The 11,734-nt window shown below is 33.3% G+C and overlaps 4 protein-coding genes across 4 annotated transcripts; all 4 read right to left on the bottom strand.

Moving 5' to 3' along the window:
• Positions 1 to 894: 894 nt before the first annotated feature.
• Positions 895 to 3,270, bottom strand: LOC136822081 (uncharacterized). Its single transcript, XM_067078292.1, has 2 exons — positions 2,905 to 3,270; positions 895 to 2,224 (listed from the first exon to the last, which is right to left on the bottom strand). Exons 1-2 carry the CDS (start codon positions 3,141 to 3,143, stop codon positions 1,390 to 1,392), a joined length of 1,074 nt encoding a protein of 357 aa, XP_066934393.1. The 5' UTR covers positions 3,144 to 3,270; the 3' UTR covers positions 895 to 1,389.
• Positions 3,271 to 4,996: 1,726 nt separating this feature from the next.
• Positions 4,997 to 6,724, bottom strand: LOC136822043 (uncharacterized). The gene is made up of 2 exons (XM_067078263.1): positions 6,458 to 6,724; positions 4,997 to 5,957 (listed from the first exon to the last, which is right to left on the bottom strand). Exons 1-2 carry the CDS (start codon positions 6,694 to 6,696, stop codon positions 5,525 to 5,527), a joined length of 672 nt encoding a protein of 223 aa, XP_066934364.1. The 5' UTR covers positions 6,697 to 6,724; the 3' UTR covers positions 4,997 to 5,524.
• Positions 5,120 to 5,500, bottom strand: LOC136822089 (uncharacterized). Its single transcript, XM_067078303.1, has one exon. It carries the CDS (start codon positions 5,498 to 5,500, stop codon positions 5,120 to 5,122), a length of 381 nt encoding a protein of 126 aa, XP_066934404.1.
• A 2,840-nt stretch (positions 6,725 to 9,564) lies between the features above and the next one.
• LOC136822118 (uncharacterized) lies at positions 9,565 to 11,408 on the bottom strand. Its single transcript, XM_067078341.1, has 2 exons — positions 11,117 to 11,408; positions 9,565 to 10,820 (listed from the first exon to the last, which is right to left on the bottom strand). Exons 1-2 carry the CDS (start codon positions 11,353 to 11,355, stop codon positions 9,983 to 9,985), a joined length of 1,077 nt encoding a protein of 358 aa, XP_066934442.1. The 5' UTR covers positions 11,356 to 11,408; the 3' UTR covers positions 9,565 to 9,982.
• Positions 11,409 to 11,734: the final 326 nt, after the last annotated feature.

The following is an 11,734-nucleotide window of genomic DNA, read 5'->3' as shown; positions in this document are numbered from 1 at the left end:
AAGAGCACCCCTAGAAGGTTATTTTAAGAAGTTCTCTTTGGGGCTTTAAAACTTTTGAATGGAGACATCTAATTAATTCATTGTGGCATAGCGTAGTAGAAATAGTCTGATAAAGAGTACATTCCCTTGTAACTTTAGGTGCATAGAGTTTAATGAAATCACCAAAAATCAAAGGTGTAAAAGATGTTGGAAATTTAAATTCGATTTTTTGTGTATCTGTAGTATACACCTTACTTCATAATCTTATCGAAAGTTCCCTTTTTATAATTCAAAATAATATATAAAAATAAAATTTTTTAAAATTCAATTCAAAATAAATTACAATTATATAAAAATGAAAGATTTAATTCAAAGCTAGCTTTAACTAGATTTAAAAATAAACGATATTGCCAATTTTTCCCACAGCTTCGAATTGACATTGAGAATAGTTTTTAACATCAAACATGTTTTAATAGTTCAAAAAAATGAAGTGAAAGCGTGAGTTTCAAAATATTATCCATTATTTTTACTGCGTTCATTCAATGGTTAATATTTAACTGTGCATCTGTATGAGAAGTAAAACCGCTGTCTTACGGAATCAAAATATTCTAACGGCAACAAGTGATACTTTAATGGACCTACCTAGTTATGCATTTAACATATATAATTGATATCTACGTGACCGTTAAACAATCATTCAGAACACAAATATTGACGATCTATTAAAATAAGTCGTTTGTTTCTTATAAAAAACAACGTTTAGAAACCAAAATTTCATGCTCTTGAAATATTCTTTCATATTCAAGACTTTGTGAGCAAAAAAAACATATCTCATAAAAAAATTCAGTAATTTTATGAACATTGATGTATGCTTACTAATAGTGATTCTTATAGATAAAGAATTGTTTTTTGAGCTGAAAAATTCCTTTTTCACAAAAATCTGCTTGAGCCATCTTTTACCTACTTTCATGCAAAAAAAAATCAGAAAAAAACAATGATCCAATTTTTCACAAAGTAGCTGAAATTTACCCAAATTTTTTTTTTCAAAAAAATCGAGCTCCGTCACATTCGAGGGTTTACAGTTATGCAACTTTGTGCAAAAAATCATGCATAATATATAATAAAAATTTTTAAAATTCAATTCAAAACAAATTACAATTATATAAAAATAAAGATTTAATTCAAACCTAGCTTTAACTAGATTTGAAAATAAACGATATTGCTAATTTTTTCACACAGCTTCGAATTGACATTGAGAATAGTTTTCAGCATCAAACATGTTAATAAAAAAAACGATGCCAAAGCGTAAATCTCAAGAAAGTATCAATTATTTTAACCGCGTTCATTGGTTAATTTTTAAAGGAATCATAAGCTTTTTCAACAGCGATAAAACTTAAAAATTAATACAATCTATTCTGCATATAACAAGGGGTTCTCGTCTTCTACGTGACATTCTAAGGAAGGTTGTTTATGTGAGTACATTTGTTCAGTGTAACTTGACCAAGTCACTGCCAACAATGCACCAATAATCATTAGTCCACCTACAACTTGAAGTGCAACCATGACTTCACCAAGAACGATATAAGATAAAATTGCACAAAATAACACCTGTAGTGGCCAAGTAGCTGCCACAAATGACGAATTCACTTGCATATTACACCATGTTATAAGCATATAACACATAGCTGATGTTATAAAGATAGCATATAATAAACAAAATATGACATTATGATTTTCTACAGCGAAAGCACTTGGCTTTTCTGCGTAATAGATTGAAGCAAACCCCATACATACTGCACCAGAGAAATATGTCCAAGCTGTAGTGTTTATAGGGTACTCGCGGAATCTAGAATCCATTCTATTGAAGATGAACTTTTTCTGAACAACCATCCAGCCGGCTGAACATGTTATATTCGAAACCAGAAACAAATATCCATACCATGTTGGCGGTGTTAAATTTTTATCAGCATCTGATTTATTCTTGGCGTTCTGTTTGGCGTACGCCATTACGAGGGCGCCGACGGTAGCAAATAAAATCCCTAAGAGTTTAGCCAGTCCAGTTTTGGTTCTAATCTTTGGGAACGGTTCGTTTTTCACCAATATAGCAACAATGACGACCAATATTGGAATTAAGGCCTGGAACATTGATGCAGTATCAGGAGTGGTGAATACAACTCCTTGGATATATGAGAATTGATTGATAAACATACCAAAAAATCCCATGATGAAAAACAGTAGAAATTCACTAAAAAAACGAGAAAAAAAAGATTTAACACGGGGTTCTGGCTTAATAAAGACTAATTGATACATGGAGAAAATGTAAAAATGTAAAAAACTGATGCTGTCTTTCCACTGCACGTGGACAACGAAAAAAATATCTGGAATTTTGAGGGGTTGAAAGTAAGACGCAGGGCGTAGGACCCAGGGTCGTGTCCCTCTGCTTCTGATATTAATTCTATATTCATCCCACAACAAATTTTTTGAACTTGGTTCTTCTTAACCAACGTGTAAACCAAAGTTAGTTTTTGAGACAGCGATATGCACATATCAACACTATCATTGAAACAGGATTGGATTCGAAGCTACCAGTCAAACGACGTCAAGTTCAGTGTGTATATTCATGATATGCAATGCCTTCCACGGACCCAACAGCTGATTGGTTGCAAGTGACATATTGACTGATTTTACGTCACTTTCAACCAATCAGTTATTGGGTCCGTGATGTAATGTCAGAAGACATTGCAGTGTTGCATATCATGAATATGAATGTGCCAATGTAAATGACTTCAGACGTTTGAATTTATTTGATCCAGGTAAAACTCGAAACCAATCTTCTTTCATGTAAAACTTTAAGGAAAATTATGTTGATGTTATGCTGATCAATGTTGCCAACCAGATAATTAAGAATCATACAAAAATTCTTACCCTTTCGTTTTTATGAATTGAATTCTTCTCTCAGCAACATAAGCCGCTAAGAACAACACAGGTGTACAACCAGCATCACGATAAAAACAGAAAACCAAAGCAGTCGTTTTTGCACCTTTAGCAAGTTTAGTATAGATAACACCATATGCACCAAATCCAATCTGGAGAGCCAGGAGAGCTATAAAAACAGCTACAAATTGAACGATCTTGTTTGCTCGGCTTGCCTTGTTACCATCCATATTTATTTATGTGGTGTGCTTCTAAAGAGATGAGATTGGAATACACCATAGATATCGTATATTAAACACTAGATAGAGCTTTTCCTACCCTATTTGAAGCAAAATAATCCGCCATTTTCGATGAATGACGTAACAGTTTAGCTTGCGAGATCCATGAAATTTAGAATTCATCGCAGTGTCAAACAGTTTCAACATATAAAACCTAGGTTTAGGTTTCTACTGTAACCTACTGTAAAAACCTAAATTGTAAAAATCCGCAGGTGAATTATTTCTTAATTTTGACTTGAGTATTGTATGTAGAAAAATTGACTTACAAACTTAAAAAACAATCTATTTGAAAAGGGAAGTTCGAATAATTTTATGAAGATATTCATAGAAAGGTTGGAAAGTTCTTCAGGAAATCCACTTTCGTCAAATCTATCACTGTCATCATGATAATTTCATATAACTAAATTTCAATACCTTATTGGGGAAAACTTCGTCGGGGAAAATTTTTGTCGTGGAAAATTTTCGTCAGGGAAAAATATTTGTCACTTGCTGGTAGTTGGTAAACGCATTAACGCCGGGGAAAATTTTCGTCGGGGAAAATATTCGTCACTTGGCCAAAATTTCATCACTTTTCCCCGACGAAGTTTTCACCGATAAGGTATACAAAATATATATAGTTAACTATCGTTAGTTCGAATTAGCGAAATTCCGATATGAGTAGAATTTTATACAAAAAAATATATATCTTACTATACTAAAAAAATTTCATCGTTTGTGTTTCTTCCAACTTAATAGACCTGAGATGTCTGAAATTCATGATATGCACCACTGGAGAGTCTTCTGGGAACTTTTAAAAATGTCCACCCAATACGTCACTTAAACAATAGAAAAAGTGACGTATTGGGTGGAGCAAAACAGAAAAGTAATTGCAGTGGTACGAGTGGTACATATCATGAATAGAATCATCCAAAACCTATCCACAGTTTGTCAAAAAATCACCGAAAATACCAAAACAAGAATGCTAACTTCAATTGGTACATAAAAAGTCGCTTGTGTTCTCTCGACATAGAGTAAACACAGATTGAATTACTAACATAATAGCACACAGACCACTTCATGATTGACATTCTTAAAACACACAGGAGGAGTACCCATTTAACTCCTTTTATAATACTAAAAATGGTAAATAGCACATCTCCTTTGTAGAATGTGCGCTTTTCCTTATGGCAATCATGTGACGATATCTCTAACATTTTTCTTATAAGAATAAAAAACAACCTCAACGACGTTATATATCTTCTAAAGAAAGGATTCCTCTGTATCGTGGGTTTTAACCCCTTGTTAGATATTGAAATAAACGTATGCATTCTGGGACAGTGAAAACGATTCTAAAGTTGAGCACTCCTAGTACGTTATTTAAAAAAGTTTTTCTTGGGGCTTTCAAACTTTTCATGGAGGTATCTTATTAATTATTCATTGTGGCAGAGCGCAGTGGAAATAGTCTGATAAAGAGTACATTCCCTTGTAACTTTAGGTGCATAGAGTTTAATGAAGTCACCAAGATCAAAAGGTGTAAAAGATGTTGGAAATTTAATTGCGATTTTTTGTGTATGTAGTTTACACTTTAATTTCATAATCTTACCGAAAAATTAACTTTTTAAAATTCAAATATGATTTTCAATTCAAAATAAATTACAATTATATAAAAATAAAAGATTTAATTCAAACGTAGCTTTAACTAGACTTGAAAATAAACGATATTGCTAATTTTTCACACAGCTTCGAACTGACATTTAGAATAGTTTTCAGCATCAAGCATGTTAATAATACAAAAAACGATGCCGAAGCGTAAATCTCAAGAAAGTATTCATTATTTTAACCGCGTTCATTGGTTAATTTTTATCTGAGCTTTGTATGAAAATTAAAACCGCTGTCTAAAGGAATCATAAGCTTTTCCAACAGCGATAAAACTTAAAAATTAATACAATCTATTCTGCATATAACAAGGGGTTCTCGTCTTCTACGTGACATTCTAAGGAAGGTTGTTTATTTCGTGAGTACATTTGTTCAGTGTAGCTCGACCAAGTCACTGCCAACAATGCACCGATAATCATTAGTCCACCTACAATTTGAAGTGCAACCATAACTTCACCAAGAACGATATAAGACATGATTGCACAAAATAACACCTGTAGTGGCCAAGTAGCTGTCACAAATGATGAATTCACTTGCATATTACACCATGCTATAAGCATATAACACATAGCTGATGTTATAAAGACAGCATATAATAAACAAAATATGACATTATGATTTTCTATAGCGAAAGCACCTGGCTTTTCTGCGTAATAGATTGAAGCAAACCCCATACATACTGCACCAGAGACATATGTCTAAGCCGTAGTGTTTATAGGGTACTCGCGGAATCTAGAATCCATTCTATTGAAGATGAACTTTTTCTGAACAACAATCCAGCCGGCTGTACATGTTATATTCGAAACCAGAAACAGATAGCCATACCATGTTGGGGGTGTCAAATTCTTATCAGCATCTGATTTATTCTTGGCGTTCTGTTTGGCGTACGCCATTACGAGGGCGCCAACGGTAGCAAATAAAATTCCTAATAGTTTAGCGAGTCCAGTTTTGGTTCTAATCTTTGGGAACGGTTCGTTTCTCACCAAGATAGCAATAATGACGACCAATACTGGAACTAAGGACTGAAACATTGATGCAGTATCAGGAGTGGTAAAAACAACTCCTTGGATATACGAGAATTGACCGATAAACATACCAAAAAATCCCATGATGAAAAACAGTAGAAATTCACTGAAAAACGAGAAAAAAAAGATTTAACGTGGGATTTGGCTTTAAAGACTGATACAGGAGGAAATGTTAAAAATGTAAAAAACTGATGTTGTCTATCCACCGTAGGTCTGTGTTTTATATAAGATATCTGGTTTTATCGGCCACTTATAGCTTTTTGATAGACTGGATAGTGCTGATAAGTGGCCAGGTGCAATTTGACAGGCTCCATTTTTTGGCTTTGTTTGAGGTGGTAGCAAATCCAGACCACTAGATCCAGTCCCCTTTTGACGAAAAACAAACAGAAAACTATGACCAATTGTTTCTAAAGTTTGGATGGGAGTTTTAAACATATTTTATTGTTTTCATATAATTTTTGAAAACGAAAGTGAAAAAATTCAAGATGAGTCTCACTGGACTCAGCGCAATCAAAATCAAAAATTAAAGTTCAGTCAGAAGTAGAGTCTGGCCTAGTTCTATCGATTTTCCCAAACAGCTAAAATAAATCAAACAACAATTCTTACCCTTTAGTTTTTATGAATTGAATTCTTCTCTCAGCAACATAAGCAGCTAAGAACAACACAGGTGTACAACCAGCATCACGATAAAAACAGAAAACCAAAGCAGTCGTTTTTGCACCTTTAGCAAGTTTAGTATAGATAACACCATATGAACCAAATCCGATCTGGATAGCCAGGAGAGCTATAAAAACAGCTACAAATCGAGCGATCTTGGTTGCTCGGCTTGCCCTGTTACAATCCATATTTATTTATGTGGTGTGCTTCTAAAGAGATGAGATTGTAATACACCATAGATATATTATATTAAATGTGAGTGCTCCTAATTGTTTTTTCAATTCCCTCTTTGACCGATTATATGAATTGTAAAAATCCTCAGGTGAATTATTTCTTAATTTTGACTTGAGTCAACGATGTAAAAATAATAGATAACCAACTTGCCTTGATTCTCAAAAAACATCCGTGTTACGGTTGTAAAAATATTAATGACATTTTGCATCGTAAAAAGTGCAATTAAATAAAAACTTGCTTCATTTGCAACCTTCTATTGGACAGAATCGATCACGTGATATATATTTTTCCAAAATTTGGGTTAGAAAAAGTGTATTTTCCTATAGGCAGCCTCACAGAAGGAATTTTTTAATTAGATATTATTGTTCTATAAACATTCATCTGTTTATTCTGTATCAGGCAACCTTCATGCACTTTTCATTCGTGAGATATCGCACTTCAAATCACACATATATTTTTCAGATAACATCATTTTATGAGCGTTTATTTATCCAGATGAAGATTAAGTGGTATCAGGCCGATCCGTAGTCAATTTGTCTAAAGATTGGTACCTTTATCTTTTGAAAAAAATTCCAAAATTTGCAGTAAATAACAATTCAAATTTTCTATCAATTCAGTGGATGTCAAAATGTGTGTCAAAATCTAGCTAAAAGCATAACACGCACTGCACACAGAGCTATTTAAAGGAGTGCTCATTACAATAGGAAAACAATGGTTGTTCTCTTGGGAGAAGTGCCTTCTAGAGGTAGTTGGTTATCTATTATTTTTACATCGTTACTTGAGTATTGTATGTAGAAAAATTGACTTACAAACTTAAAAAAAAATCTATTTGAAAAGGGAAGTTCGAATAATTTTATGAAGATATTCATAGAAAGGTTGGAAAGTTCTTCAAGAAATCCACTTTCGTCAAATCTATCACTGTCTTCATGATAATTTCTTATAACTAAATATCAGTATACAAAATATATATAGTTAGCTACCGCTAATTCGAATTCGCAAGATTCCAATATGAGTAGAATTTTATACAAAAAAAAATATATCTTTCTATACTAAAAATAAGTTCATCCTTTGTGTTTCTTCCAACGTTAAAGACCTGAGATGTCTGAAATCGAATCATCCAAAACCTATCCACAGTTTGTCAAAAAGTCACCGAACGTACCAAAACAAGAATGCTAACTTCATATGGTACATAAAATAAAAAGTCGCTTGTGTTCTCTTAACATAAAGTAAACAGAGATTGAATTACAAACATACATGTTTTTTTTTTATAAGCATAACGCTTATAAGCATACGAAGGCTCAGATTTGCAGATTTCCTAAGCATAACATAAGCATATACGCTAGCCTGAAATATTTTTTCAAGTAGTCAATCTCTTTCTATTCAAAAAGGTTTGCAAGTGGTCAAGTAAAAAAAGACATTCCATGGCTAGCCTCATTCCACTGCTCAAAAATTTAAATGCTTTTTGAATCGAATATTAACCAAATTTTAAAGATTTTATTAAAAAATTTGGTTGGGTGAATCAAAAGCATAATAATTCTTAAGCATATAATAAGCATATTTCATGTCTGGATGCTTTGAAAGCTTAAGCATACTCGAGCTTGACCAAGGGGCATACACTTGCTTATAAAAAAAAACATGTAATAGGACACATAGTAGGGGGAATTTTGTTCGATTTTTTGGAATCGCTTGACTGTTTTGTTAGAAGCACTTGTTATACATTTTTGGAAAGCTAAGGGGTAGGGGAATCGAAATTACTATGTTTCCAATTTTTTTTCGGACACTTTGGTGTGATTTTCGGACAAATATGACGGTCTCAGGCAAAAATCATAGGGTTAAAAATTAATGAAAATTTTAGCTCGAGAAAACGGAGACCTGTTGTATATTTTTGGAAAGCTCTCAAAAAATTAAGATTAGAGATATATTGCAAGTAGTAGGTGACTTTCTGTACCTAACTCGAAGATATTAACCCTTGAAAACCGTGTTTTTCAGCAGAAACAGCTATTTTTGTCCAGTTTTGCGCTTTTTGAAGCTCAATATCTCGAGTTAGGTACTGAAATCACCATACCTGCAATATATCTCTAATCCTAATTTTTTGAGAGCTTTCCAAAAATATACAACAGGTCTCCGTTTTCTCGAGCTAAAATTTTCATTAATTTTTAACCCTATGATTTTTGCCTGAGACCGTCATATTTGTCCGAAAATCACACCAAAGTGTCCGAAAAAAAATTGGAAACATAGTAATTTCGATTCCCCTACCCCTCAGCTTTCCAAAAATGTATAACAAGTGCTTTTAACAAAACAGTCGAGCGATTTTACAAAATGCCCTCTACTAACAGACCACTTTATAATTGACATTGTTAAAACACAAAGGAGGAGTACCCATTTAACGCCTTTTAATACTAAAAATGGTAAATAGCACATCTCCTTTGTAGAGCGTGTGCTTTTCCTTATGGCAATCATGTGCCGATATCTCTAACATTCTTCTTATAAGAATAAAAAACAACCTCAACGACGTTATATATCTTCTAAAGAAAGGATTCCTCAGTATCGTGGGTTTTAACCCCTTGTTAGATATTGAAATAAACGTATGCATTCTGGGACAGTGAAAACGATTCTAAAGTTGAGCACTCCTAGCACGTTATTTAAAAAAGTTTTTCTTGGGGCTTTCAAACTTTTCATGGAGGTATCTTATTAATTATTCATTGTGGCAGAGCGCAGTGGAAATAGTCTGAGAAAGAATACATTCCCTTGTAACTTTAGGTGCATAGGGTTTAATGAAGTCACCAAGATCAAAAGGTGTAAAAGATGTTGGAAATTTAATTGCGATTTTTTGTGTATGTAGTTTACACTTTAATTTCATAATCTTACCGAAAAATTAACTTTTTAAAATTCAAAAATGATATATCATCTAATAAAATTTTAAAAATTCAATTCAAAATAAATTACAATTATATAAAAATAAAAGATTTAATTCAAACGTAGCTTTAATTAGACTTGAAAATAAACGATATTGCTAATTTTTTCACACAGCTTCGAATTGACATTGAGAATAGTTTTCAGCATCAAGCATGTTAATAATACAAAAAACGATGCCAAAGCGTAAATCTCAAGAAAGTATCTATTATTTAAAACGCGTTCGTTGGTTAATTTTTATCTGAGCTTCTGTATGAAAATTAAAACCGCTGTCTAAAGGAATCATAAGCTTTTCCAACAGCGATAAAACTTAAAAATTAATACAATCTATTCTGCATATAATAAGGGGTCCTCGTCTTCTACGTGACATTCTAAGGAAGGTTGTTTATTTTGTAAGTACATTTGTTCAGTGTAACTTGACCAAGTCACAGCCAACAATGCACCAATAATCATTAGTCCACCTACAATTTGAAGTGCAACCATAACTTCACCAAGAACGATATAAGATAAAATTGCACAAAATAACACCTGTAGTGGCCAAGTAGCTGTCACAAATGATGAATTCACTTGCATATTACACCATGTTATAAGCATGTAACACATAGCTGATGTTATAAAGACAGCATATAACAAACAAAAGATGACATTATGATTTTCTATAGCGAAAGCACTCGGCTTTTCGGCGTAATAGATTGAAGCAAACCCCATACATACTGCACCAGAGAAATATGTCCAAGCCGTAGTGTTTATAGGGTACTCGCGGAATCTAGAATCCATTCTATTGAAGATGAACTTTTTCTGAACAACAATCCAGCCGGCTGTACATGTTATATTCGAAACCAGAAACAAATATCCATACCATGTTGGCTGTGTTAAATTTTTATCAGCGTCTGATTTATTCTTGGCGTTCTGTTTGGCGTACGCCATTACGAGGGCGCCAACGGTAGCAAATAAAATTCCTAATAGTTTAGCGAGTCCAGTTTTGGTTCTAATCTTTGGGAACGGTTCGTTTCTCACCAAGATAGCAATAATGACGACCAATACTGGAATCAGGGACTGAAACATTGATGCAGTATCTGGAGTGGTGAATACAACTCCTTGGATATATGAGAATTGATTGATAAACATACCAAAAAACCCCATGATGAAAAACAGTAGAAATTCACTGAAAATGAAAGAAAAAACGATTTAATTCGGGGTTTCTGTTTTTTTTTTGGGTATTCTTACGATTTGGCCAATTTTCACCCTGATATTCTTATAGAAGGTATTCTTATAAAAAAAAGCGTGTATGTATATATGAACGTGTCAATGTAATGAGCTCAGACGTTTGATTTTATCCAATCCTGGCAAACTAGAAACCAATCTTCTTTCATACGAAAATCTAACGAAAAACATGCAGCTATTATACTGGTTTTATCGATATAGCCAACCACATTAAAGAAATCATACAACAATTCTTACCCTTTCGTTTTGATGAATAGAATCCTTCTCTCAGCAACATAAGCAGCTAAGAACAACACAGGTGTACAACCAGCATCACGATAAAAACAGAAAACCAAAGCAGTCGTTTTTGCACCTTTAGCAAGTTTAGTATAGATAACACCATATGAACCAAATCCGATCTGGATAGCCAGGAGAGCTATAAAAACAGCTACAAATCGAGCGATCTTGGTTGCTCGGCTTGCCCTGTTACCATCCATGTTTATTTATATGGTGTGTTTATCTAAAGAGATTAGATTGTAATACACCATAGATATCGTATATTAGGGTAGATAGAGCTTTTCCTACCCTATTAAAATAATCCGCCATCTTGAATGAATGACATCACGATTTAGCTTGCGAGGTCCTTGAATTTTTGAAGTCATTGCAGTGTCAGAAAAGCTTCACCTTTCGTTGTTTGGGAAATACAGAGTAGCTCTATCTAGTGTTTTATATAAGTGTTTTATATAAGATATCTGTGGAATTTACCTATCAACCTTTAAAGCTTAAAAAAGACTGGGTTAGAGTTTACCAGGAAAGGATTGACGTCAAACGACTGCCCGATGAATTAATTTTTTCTAATAAACACATAGTATTGAT

This window comes from Clytia hemisphaerica, unplaced genomic scaffold, assembly GCF_902728285.1.
Source record: "Clytia hemisphaerica strain Z4C2 unplaced genomic scaffold, Clytia hemisphaerica genome assembly, whole genome shotgun sequence".
NCBI lineage: Eukaryota > Metazoa > Cnidaria > Hydrozoa > Leptothecata > Clytiidae > Clytia > Clytia hemisphaerica.
The sequence above is the reverse complement of the archived record's forward strand: the minus strand, read 5'-3'. Positions and strand labels throughout refer to the sequence as shown.

Excerpts from the sequence above, each read along its gene's own strand:
- LOC136822089 (XM_067078303.1), bottom strand. The coding sequence starts at position 5,500 with ATGGGGTTTGCTTCAATCTATTACGCAGAAAAGCCAGGTGCTTTCGCT.
- LOC136822081 (XM_067078292.1), bottom strand. The coding sequence starts at position 3,143 with ATGGATGGTAACAAGGCAAGCCGAGCAAACAAGATCGTTCAATTTGTA. Across the intron at positions 2,225-2,904 it reads CAATTCATAAAAACGAAAGG|TGAATTTCTACTGTTTTTCA; the intron begins GTAAGAATTTTT and ends TCGTTTTTTTAG.
- LOC136822043 (XM_067078263.1), bottom strand. The coding sequence starts at position 6,696 with ATGGATTGTAACAGGGCAAGCCGAGCAACCAAGATCGCTCGATTTGTA. Across the intron at positions 5,958-6,457 it reads CAATTCATAAAAACTAAAGG|TGAATTTCTACTGTTTTTCA; the intron begins GTAAGAATTGTT and ends CTCGTTTTTCAG.
- LOC136822118 (XM_067078341.1), bottom strand. The coding sequence starts at position 11,355 with ATGGATGGTAACAGGGCAAGCCGAGCAACCAAGATCGCTCGATTTGTA. Across the intron at positions 10,821-11,116 it reads CTATTCATCAAAACGAAAGG|TGAATTTCTACTGTTTTTCA; the intron begins GTAAGAATTGTT and ends TTTCATTTTCAG.